This window comes from Mytilus californianus, unplaced genomic scaffold (genome assembly GCF_021869535.1).
Source record: "Mytilus californianus isolate M0D057914Y unplaced genomic scaffold, xbMytCali1.0.p SCAF_2, whole genome shotgun sequence".
NCBI lineage: Eukaryota > Metazoa > Mollusca > Bivalvia > Mytilida > Mytilidae > Mytilus > Mytilus californianus.
In genome coordinates this window covers 66,409,105-66,421,040 of record NW_026262668.1, presented here as the reverse complement: position 1 = coordinate 66,421,040, position 11,936 = coordinate 66,409,105, and the positions used below count along the sequence as shown (strand labels likewise).

General features: G+C 31.7%; 1 protein-coding gene across 1 annotated transcript; it reads left to right on the top strand.

The window, feature by feature from the left end:
* The first annotated feature begins 3,163 nt into the window (after positions 1-3,163).
* LOC127730271 (uncharacterized) lies at positions 3,164-9,487 on the top strand. Its single transcript, XM_052238574.1, has 4 exons — positions 3,164-3,971; positions 6,253-6,418; positions 6,873-7,172; positions 8,671-9,487. The coding sequence occupies exons 1-4, from the start codon at positions 3,830-3,832 to the stop codon at positions 9,485-9,487; spliced, it is 1,425 nt and encodes a 474-aa protein (XP_052094534.1). The 5' UTR covers positions 3,164-3,829.
* Positions 9,488-11,936: the final 2,449 nt, after the last annotated feature.

Genomic DNA, 11,936 nt, shown 5'->3' with positions numbered 1-11,936 from the left:
AATTAAAACATTTAAAATTAGCCATCCAATACAGTACCAAAAAAAAGTACTCTTATCAAATGGAACAAAAGACAAATATTTTATTTTGTAATAATAGATGCCTACTTTTCATTGCATTTGAAATTTGGTAGTAGACATCATTAAACATTTCCATGTTTAGAAGTGCTTTCCAACAAAATTTGAGGTGATAATCCAGGAAACATATTTTTAACAATTATTTCTCTCAAAATTAAGCACAGTGACACATCATTTTTATTTATCTATTTATTTCAAAATTCTGAAAGGTCCACCTATATAAAAAATATTTCAAAACAAACAATACAAGTACCTACATGTAGTAAAAGTTCATCTCAACCAAGAAGTTTAAAAATCTAATTTACCATTTAGCCTCTAAGCTCAAATAACTTGAAACAGACTAAGGGAAATAAATCCAAATTTTATAAATGAAAATAAAATATATTGAAATAACTTGATAAAAGATGTCATATTCAAACTTCAGGAATATTTTAAGAACAAGATCAAAATGTGATTTAATCATGGCTTGAATGGGAACCTATGTGTTAAGCCAGACACTATAAGGATGAGTGTTACCATGCTAGCTTTCCATGCGCAAGAGGGGAAGATTTTTGTAAAAATTTGCAGGAAAACAACTAATTGAGGAGGGTTATAAGGGCATATACAATAGTTTTGATACCACTGTGATTTTTTTATGAAAATTTGCATACAAACTATTTTAACCTGATCAATTCAAATATTTAATAAAATCTACTTTCATATGCTCCATTTAGAGATAAATGGGGTCAACATTTTAGATATTCCCTCTAAAATTTGATTTTCATAACATTTTTTTCCTTTGGGCAGAAACATCGAACTTTTTTCAAAAGATTATTATTACAAGGGTTTTTGTTAAACATTGGAAATATCTTCTCGACTACCTACATAAGTTTTAAATTTGTGTAACAATTCTTTGACAATAATTCATACTAATACTGATTTTTAATCATTTTAGAAAAAAAAACAGCATTTTTGCTGGATCTATTTTTTTTTTTTTAATCATTGGTGATTTTATCATTAAAATATGGTTCAAATAATCTTCCTACATTTTAAAGCAAAATTTATTTAAAAAAACAGGGGTCCATGTACTGGTTTTCAAACATATGATAAAAATCAGTGAAAAATACATCTTTTCTCAATTTGTGACACCACATTGGAACATTGCAAAAAATAGCATTATGATAGCAACGTTATTACCTCCGCTGTAACTGGTGTGCCCTTTAAAGATATGCAAAAGACACCATATACGTTTCTGGGATGTTAATATCTAATTTATAGGGATATGGAATAACCGTTGGATGTATCAGAGACATATATACACATGTGTATATATGTCTTATATACACATGTGTATACATATGTCTGCATGTAAAACAGTATCATGTATGCTTGTGAACTAAAGAAACCGAGATGTGTGGCTTGGGAAAAACTAAGAAAATATAGAGTAGACTGCGAAAAGGGAGCATACTTCATGAATGTCACATTCCTCGACAAACGGGTTACGTCGTCCAATGGTTAAAATAGTAAGTAAGGATCCCTGTCGCACCAACTAGAAAATGGCGCCAAATATAAGGTGCATGTTAATGCCAAAAAAGAAGAGGAAAGCAAAAACCCAACCAGGGACTTAATATAATATTATATTATATGATCTTATATTAGGTTCTAGACTCAATATTATAAATAAGTAAAAGTCAGTTTTTACAATTCTCAAGATGTATGCTGTATAGCTTACTGTAATAGAACAGAGCAAGGTGTTTATGGCATTGGGGGATTTGACAACAATTTTGATCAAGTTAACTGGAATCCGCCTGTATTTAACGCTTCGTTTTATGCAGGGTACTGGTTGTGCTATCAATGATGTTTCCTTTGTAAAAAAGAAATACAGGTTATCATGTTTTTTAAAGCAAATTTGGCTGGCATATTTATTTAATCTAATTAAACCTCTGTTTAAATAGTTTTAAAGAGATATAAGAAGATGTGGTATGAGTGCCAATGAGACAACTCTCCATCCAAGTCAAAATTTATAAAAGTAAACCACTATAGGTCAAAGTACGGTCGTCAAAACTTGGCTCACACCGAACAGCAAGCTATAAAGGGCCCCAAAAATTACTAGTGTAAAACCATTCAAACGGAAAAACCAACGGTCTAATCTATATAAAAAACGAGAAACACTTATGAACCACATCAACAAACGACAACTACTGAACATCAGATTCCTGACTTAGGACAGGTGCAAACAATTGCAGCGGGTTTAAACGTTTTAATGGTAAAAAACCTTCACCCTTATCTGAAACAATAGTGTAACATCACAACATAGAAAGACACACTATAAAGTATCAATTGAAATGGCCTAACTCAATCAAAAGACATATTTATGAGTGGCCGTTCATGTCAAAATAGCGATGGTTTCATCTAGTTGGTTTTTCCATCTAGATACTTGTTGAAAGCATCTAGATACTTTCAACAAGCATCTAGATACTTTCAACAAGTATCTAGATGCTTCGTATAAGTATCTAGATGGTTGTAAGATACATCTAGATACTTTAGCGAACTATCTAGATACCTTTTTCCATCTAGATACTACTTGAAAGCATCTAGTTACTTTTAATTAGTATCTAGATGGTTCTCACAAGTTATCTAGATGCTTCGCACAAGTATCTAGATGCTTCCTACAAGTATCTAGATGCTTCTCACAAGTATCTAGATGTTTCCTACAAGTATCTAGATGCTTCGCACAAGTATCTAGATGCTTCGTTAAAGTATCTAGATGTTTCCTACAAGTATCTAGATGCTTCGCACAAGTATCTAGATGCTTCGCACAAGTATCTAGATGCTTCGTTAAAGTATCTAGATGTTTCCTACAAGTATCTAGATGCTTCGCACAAGTATCTAGATGCTTCGTTAAAGTATCTAGATGTTTCCTACAAGTATCTAGATGCTTCGCACAAGTATCTAGATGCTTCGTTAAAGTATCTAGATGCTTCGCATAAGTATCTAGATAGTTTAAACAAGCATCTAGTTACTAAGACTAACTATCTAGATGGAAATAGTTAAACTGAATACAAATACTTTTCAATTTGCTTTTAAGTATCTAGATACTGTAGGGAGTTGTACTGACCAATCAAAAACCACTTAACAATGGAAATTTCTGCATGATTCTGCGGTTTTTTCTAAACAAAGTAATAACAGAAATATTTAAGATGGCCGAATCGGACAAGGAACGTTTTTTGCGACAGGTACAATCAACTATAGATTACTGTGCACGTTTAGGATCTTCAGATTCGCTGACACCACAGATCATTGACAATTTGAAATTAAGGTAACAAATATAAAACTATAATACAATACTCCATACTTAAAAATGTGTGTTGTTATGGTAATATCATATTACAGCTTTATACAAAATGATATAGTCATTTACTGTATAAAGATGAAAATTTTTGACAGTGAAGTTGTACTTTTAATCAAAACTATTACAATGTAACTTCAATCAGAGACCAAACATTAAGGAAAATTGAAAGTTATAATAATACTGCTTTACAATGAAGCTGATTCTTCAATATGAAAGAAAATGTGGTACGTACAAGATTATAAGGAGGAGCAGAATCAGAAGAAAATTAACTGATTTTTGGTGCAACTTTATATAGGCGTATAGTATCACTAGTATACTTTTTAAATTTGCCTATACATTCTTTGGGATATCATGTATTTGGTTCAGGATGACATGTTTTTTCTCTCGACTATACCATTATATTGTTGATTACTGCGTTGTAGGATGCTTACATTATCTAGAGATATAAACAGAGCTGGTGGCATATTGATATCTGATGATGAGAAAAATGACCTCATATCCATTGTTAATGAGATGAACGACGAAATCGATAGAACTTCAAATAATCATTTAAGTGCTAGTAGTGGTAAGTACAGTCAGTAGAAGGTCTCTTGGCTTAAGGATTATGCACCCTTTTGTAGTTTCACTCTTAACATATGAAATTTTATAGAGAATCCGCAGATTTTACTTTTGTACTTTTATAATGAACAATACTGTTCTTAGATAGGGAATTCACCTAAAGCATGTAGTGCTAGCAATTATTTCCGAATTATTAGATAAAGATATTAGTTCATGGACCATCTACCTTTTTGATGCAGGTTTTTTCTGTATTGTAAAGTTGTTGTTGTTTTTTATACAGTAAACGCTAGCACAACATTTAAAAAAGAGATATCTATGTTTTAAATTTTATAACGAACATTATTGTAATAAAGTCTGTGAAAATTCTTTAAAAAATCTTGGCTTGGTTTGCCACAATCCACATGTTCGGTAAACTACCTTATATGGTTATGCATAATTTAGGCATACAAATATTCCCGCCAAGTCATTGACTAATGCGTTGAATGGGTTGCAATGATTTTTTGACTACTACACATTTGCAATTTACAAAAAACACAAGGACAGACAACACAATTTTACATATATATATATAGACTGTGATAAGTACTAGTTCTATGCTGAGCCCCGTATTAAGGAATAATTGTTTACATCTTTAGAAAAGAATAACTGAAATACTTAAACCATGCATAGCCATTAATCATATTTATGACGGAATGTTTTAGTGATAGGAGACGACAATTTTATTTTTTTCTGGTGGTGACAGAGGAGTGCTTAATTGTGAATAAAATTGAACATGACAGATTGAAAATGAAAAGGAATGACTAGTCTGCAACACAAAATGCAGGAAACAACTCGTGGGGAAAAAAATAGCATGCGTTGCAGAAGGAAATGAATATTCAATCCACGAAAAATCCTTCAAATCCTGAAATGAATGCACAGGTACAGTGCATAATAATAGACAAAACCTGTTCTTATCTACTTTGACAAGACGAAAAAAAAGTCGAATGCTAAAGCAAGAGAACAATATTTTTTATATAAAAAAGAAGATGTGGTATGATTGCCAAAATGAGACGACTTTTCGCAAGAGACCAAATGACACAGAAATTAACTACTATAGGTCACCGTACGGCCTTCAACAATTAGCCAAGCTCAAACCGCCTAGTCAGCCATAAACAGCTGAATAAAGGCCTTGAAATGACAAATGTAAAACAATTCAACAGAGAAAAATAACGGCGTAATTAATGTACAAAAAAATAAACGAAAAACAAAATATGTAACACCGGAACAAACGACAACCACTGAATTACAAGCTCCTGAGTACGGACAGGCACATATATACATACAGAATGTGGCGGTGTTAAACATGTAAGCGAGACCCCAATCCATACCTGCTAACATTCGAAAATGCCCAGACACAAGAGCTGTACTCAAGCTTAGGTCTGTATGCCCTTTCTTTTATTTGTTTGGATGATACTTTTAGGTAACGTTTTAGAAAATTTAGTTGTCGATTTTCATTTGCTGTTATATTCTTAATGTTTATTCCATTTGAGATCTGATTGGATGGTTATGCCTAAATATTTAGCAGCTGCTTCAGTTTGAAGTATGTGACCATGAAGGATGTAGTCATGGTCGACTGGTTTCTTTTTTTTTTGGTGTGATTCTTAGTATGGCACATTTGTCTGGATGGAATGAAATTAACCAATCTTTTTCCCAATGTGCCGCTGAATCTAAGTCCTGTTGTAATTTTGATGCATCATCTTTATTTTTGCTGTTTCTATAGATGATGCTGTCATCAGCAAATAACCTTATATTTGTTAATTTCTGTCATTTGGTCTCTTGTGGAGAGTTGTCTCATTGGCAATCATACCACATCTTCTTTTTTATATTAAGGTGCTATGTTGTAAGTATTCCAGGAAATCATTAATACATATGAGGAATAAAATTGGGCCAAGGACGGCGCCCAAAGGCACTACAGATGTTACCCCGATTTTTTCTGATTGTTCTCCATCTTGTATGACTGTACATCCCAACAAAAAAAACCACTGAGTACAGATCTGAGAGTACTTCCTTGAATATTATGATATACATTACATTTATGACATTTTGTGAGGAAAATATACTTGTTGATAACAAACAAATCCAAATATGGACCTTAATATCATGCTCAATAGCAGCCTTCGACATCGTCAAACAGCTGTGTAATCTGTATTCAAAATATAACAATACTATGCTTAGTACCTGTAATAAAGGCTGTATTTGGGGTTTTTTCCTTTCATTATTTCACTCTGTATATACATTTTCTTTTAAAGATATAACAGCATTCAAAACAAAGAGGACACATCTTGGAACTGCTGGAGCACCAAAATTGGATATATCAAAGGATCAATTGGTATTCCTAGCGAAGTACAAATTTACAGCTCCATTAATGGCAGAAACACTTCAAATATCAGAATCCACTATTCGCAGGAGACTCAGGTTTGCATATATAACCCATCATGAATTTTGTTAAACAAAGTTGCAGTCTTGTGATAATGTGCATTTATTATAAATCCTATCTTTTGTGTTAAACATCTTTAAAAAATATTTAAAAAAAATTCACTTCATATATAAAAGAATTATTATGGCCACACAAATAAGAAACCTGATTGAATTTGTGTTCGCTTCAGTTGACCAAAAGAGGATATGAAATATGTAACTCATGAAATAATGAAGTCGCAAGGAACCACTTGGACTCTGTCTTTCGTAGAAGGAATACTGCTGTTTAGTCATGACATTCAGGGTGAAGGAGGAAATTATTCATTGGAGAGGTTAATTATTCATTAAATTATTCATTATTCAACTGTGAGGTCAATTTAAACCAAAGTGACATAAATTTTTACATATTTAAGTTTAAATTGTACATTCATTTGATCTTTAAAATTATTTTCAGAGAGTTTAACATAAAGTTAAGGGAAGGAAAGGAAACTATTATCTCAAACGAGGAATTGGATGATAAAGTCATGAACATAATTGGAACCAATAAAAGAATAGGTCCAAACTCAATACGGATTCGTCTTGCCATGGACAATACTGATATTTCACGCCAACGTGTCAGAGATGCTTGCCACAGAGTTGATCCTGTTGGCTGTGCTTTGAGATCAATTGAAAGACAAAATGTTCATAGGAGGACATATAAAGTTGCTGGACCAAATTCATTGTGGCATATAGATGGGAACCACAAACTTATAAGGTATATTAAACTAGAGGCTAAGCCTGTGTCACTCATCTTAGTCTATAAGCATATTCAACAAAGGACACTCTCTGACATTGTAGACAAGAACAGAATTCATGACAAAATATCGTGTTTTGTTGATCTTGTTTTGCTGATCATTTAGTTTATTTAGTGTCCCTTTTTCTTCTTTAATTTTTGCTCAAATCCTGAAAGTAAAGAAAAAGTTCATTTAAGGGTTATCACTCCTACGAAGAATGACAGTCTCCTAATTATATCTGCAAACTTTGACATGTTACATGTAGTAGAACATGCCCTCATATTTAAGTGAATTATATTTTTTAACATATCAGGCAAAACGCAAAAATAAAATGTAAAATCGTCATCAAAGGGCAATAATTCCAATAAGGACAATTTCCCCCATATCGTCTTAATTATAGATTTTGTCTCTCTGATCATTTTTGCTTATTTGAGTTTCTATCGGTCTATTAAAATTTTTAAGGTATAAGGGACGACATCAAAACATCAATGTAGGATAAAAAACTGAATTCAAATAGGTTGGGGGGAAGGTGGTGGGGGTCAGTGAAACAACTATGTGAATTAAGTTTTTTGTCCTTCATTGAACTTTTGATGTCGTCCCTACTGCAATAACACATAAAATCGGTAAACATTTTCATCAAAGGGTTATAACTCTAATGAGAAGTCGACTTACGATTTGGACCATGCAAGTTTATTTGTAGAAAATGTCATGCTGAATTTTGCAATTTAAAGTTTCTCTATACATGTATCTACTTATAAAGTTTTCAAGATAATAGCAAAAATGAACAAAAATGGTAAAATTTTTCATTTAAGGGAAATAACTTCTAAGAAGTCGTCTGATAGTTTTGACGTATTATGGACAATAGGTAGAGCTCATCATTCTGAACATTTTTGCCCTGTCAGATTTTCTCTATTTATAATGGTCGAAATAATAGACAAACCTTGCATTTTACTCATGTTCTATTTTTAGCCATGTCAACCATCTTGGTTGGCAGGTGGACACATTTTTTAAACTAATATATATGAATCCATGACAACTCTCCCCACTGCAAAATTGCCTTTTTAGATAAATGGTATAATCCCGATGAATAAAGGTCTGCCAACTCACTCTACTTATGAAAAAAGAATAATATTGATTTGTCAGTAGTGAATTCGTGGGGATTTGGATACTTTTCATAAGTCCGTATGAGTTGGCAAACAAGAGTGGTGGAGTAGGATGAAGTGGAATGAGTTGGTGCAAAGGTGGCACGATTTGGTGTGGGGTGAGTTGTCTTGCTTCCTATAATAATGTCCATATCAAAACCTTTTTTAAAATACATTTATCATTCCTAGTGTATCATTAAGTGTTAGACTATGGCTGCATTATCACATGTTTATAGTTTTAATTTTTTATAAATATAAATATATGTTTTAATAAATTAGATTTGGAATTTTTTGCATGACTTTTCATGGCATCTCCTTGGTTTTTTTTTAAATTTAGGTGGAATATTGTTATCCATGGTGGTATTGATGGCTACAGTCGCCTTGTTACTTTTTTACATGCCAGCAATAATAACCAGTCAACCACAGTGTATGATCTTTTTATTGAGGCCACTACACAACATGGAGTTCCTTCCCGTATCAGAGTGGATCATGGCGGTGAAAATGTAGATATATGCACCTTCATGGAAGGTTATCGTGGTACAAATAGAGGTAGTGCAATAAAAGGCAAAAGCGCCCATAACCAAAGAATTGAAAGATTATGGGTTGATCTTTGGGAGTCTGTATCTAATGAATACTATGATTTATTTTCATACATGGAAGATATCTACATGTTAGACATTACATGTGCACGCCAATTGTGGGCATTCCAATATGTTTTTTTACCAAGAATAAACAAGTCACTTCAAATGTTTGTATACCAGCATAATCATCACGGCTTAAGTACAGAGGGAAGCAAAACTCCTTATCAGTTATTTATCAAGGGAGTTTTACAAACAATAAATACAAACAATGTTTCAATTGCTGACCTGTTGTTACAGGCAGGTAGTAACGACTCTCTAGAACATATCACAGATGACTATGGAATAGAGGATAATAACTCTGATCATGAAGATAACAGTTTTGATGAAATTGAATTACCACGGATTCATAGCCCTTTAGATGATGGTGATATGCAACAGCTGAGAGACAGGATAAATTTAACCGAAGACTATAAAAACTTAACTCATGGTATTCAGTTATACAAGGATGTTTTATTATTCATTGAATCATTAAATTCAGATCAGAGGGAACTTATACCTTCAGTAACTGATTAAATAGGTGTAGTTCAATTTGTTTTTTCAAACTGTGACATATAGGGAAAAGATGCGTTTTTTGACTGATTTTTATCATTCATACTGATTTAACTTGAAAACGAGTTCATGGACCCCTCTTTTTTAAAATGACATTTGGTTTCAATATGTATGAAGATTTTTTGTACCAATTTTTATGAAAAAGTCAACAATATTTTTTTTATAAAATTAGATAAATATACAGCTAAAAATGTTTTTTCAATGATCCTGAAACTTTGATAAAATCTATTTCTTTCCAAACAATTGTTACACAAATCTAAAGCATACTTATGTAAAGAAGATTTTTCCAAATGTTTTTACAAAAATCCACTTGTGTTTATCTTTTAAAACAAAAAATTAAGGTACATGTATGTCAATCCAAAGGATAGAAATGTAAAAAAAAACAAAATTTTAAGTAAATGTCAAAAATTTTAACCCCAATTATCCTATTAAAGTATCACATGAAGGTATATATTTGTTGTTACATATTTGGATTGCTAAGGTGAAAAAAAGATTGAAGGAAAAGAAATTTTTGTCAAAATCATGGGATCGAAACTGTATTGTATGCCCTCGCTTCACAAATACATATATTTTATTGACCCAAACTCATTAACAATAAATGGTTAAGACCTATTGCTATAGATAATTATAATAATTGACATGATAGAATGAAAAGTTACATGTAAATACATCATGACAGAATGAAAAGTTACATATTGATATTTCACTATTCCTTATATTTACTCAATAATGCTGAGCTATTGTCTACCAATAGACATATCCTTTTTTAACATTGTTAATGTTTTTTACGCTATATTTTAAATAAAACACTTATTTTATTTTGTAATAGTTCTCTTTTTGAGGTAAATCTATCATATTGTAATTAAAAATGTTTTTCATCTTCAATTTTCCCATTATCACATACAGGACAGTATCATTCAAATTTGTTTAATATATCAACATATGATAATGTTTGACACATTGTGTAGATTTTAAGAAAGAAATTAAGATTAGAAGATTCTGGTATATTTGCAAATTGATTTTGCAAGCACTGATCATAAATTCCTTGATTTACTTGTCCTAAGTGCTTTTTGTTAAACAACTTTTATCTACAAGATATGAATATCTTAAATTTTGTAAAATATTTTTGGTTTTGTTAATCCAGGGATCTGAAAACCCAGTAGCACAGAAAATTTAATTTACATGTGTATTTTTGGAAAAAGGTATATGTTCCTAAAAATTTATGCTTGAAAAGACAATCTTACATTTGAGTGGAATTGGACCAATCTCAGCACAACATGCATCACATGAAGCCTTGAAATGCTTCTTTGATAAATATAATGTGTAATTTTTTAAAGGGTTCAAAGTCCCTTTAGGATGAGTAAACAACCCAAATTTCACAACAGTACCTAAGTATGGGTGATATAAATAAATCAAACAATTTTTCAAGAAGTCTACATGGGTTATTCAGACCAACGGTTTTCTTTTTTTTGAAGTAGGCTTTTTATGCCTTTTCCTCAACAGTATCAATGGCTATATTGAAATAACCATTACATTTTATTACAATAAAATAAGAATAATGAGTACACTAACAGTTTCAACACAAGAATCATTATAAGAAATTTGTAAAAAAAAAGGTTTACCAATTGAATTAAAAACAATAACTTTGGACTTATCCGTTTTAACTTGTAGCTTCCAACAGTTACAATTATCATGTAAAGCATAAATATAAACTAGAGGCTCCAGGAGCCTGTGTCGCTCACCTGATATTTTTATTTACAATTGATGCATGAAATAATGCAACTGTTATACTTTTGCTTTAGTTTCAGAGATATAAGTCAAAAACTGCATTTTTCCCCTATGTTTTTTTTTTAGTTGGTTGGCAAGCAAGGTCATCAGATACATTTTTTAAACTAGATACCCTAATAACGATTGTGACCAAGTTTGGATAAATTGGTCTCAGTAGTTTCAGAGGAGAAGTTTTTTGAAAGATTACAAAAATTTACAAAAATTTGTTAAAAATTTACTATAAAGGATAATAACTCCTTAAGGGGTCAAATGACCATGTTGTTCATGTTAACCTATTTGTAGATCTTACTTTGCTGAACATTTTTACTGTTTACAGTTTATCTTTATCTATAATAATATTCAAGATAATAACAAAAAATTGCAAAATTTCCTTAAAATTACCAATTCAGGGGCAGCAACCCAACAACGGGTTTTCAGATTCGTCTGAAAGTTTCTGAGCAGATAAATTTTTACCTGATAATTAATTTTATACCATGTCAGATTTGCTCTAAATGCCTCGGTTCCAGAGATATAAGCCAAAATCTACATTTTACCCCTATGTTCTATTTTTATCCATGGCAGCCATCTTGGTTGGTTGGCCGGGTCATCGGACAAATTTTTTAACTCGATACCCCAATGATGATTG

Coding starts and splice junctions, on each gene's coding strand:
- LOC127730271 (XM_052238574.1), top strand. CDS start 3,830: ATGCTTACATTATCTAGAGATATAAACAGAGCTGGTGGCATATTGATA. Junction 6,419..6,872: donor ACTATTCGCAGGAGACTCAG/GTTTGCATATAT, acceptor AATTATTTTCAG/AGAGTTTAACATAAAGTTAA. Junction 7,173..8,670: donor GGGAACCACAAACTTATAAG/GTATATTAAACT, acceptor TTTTAAATTTAG/GTGGAATATTGTTATCCATG.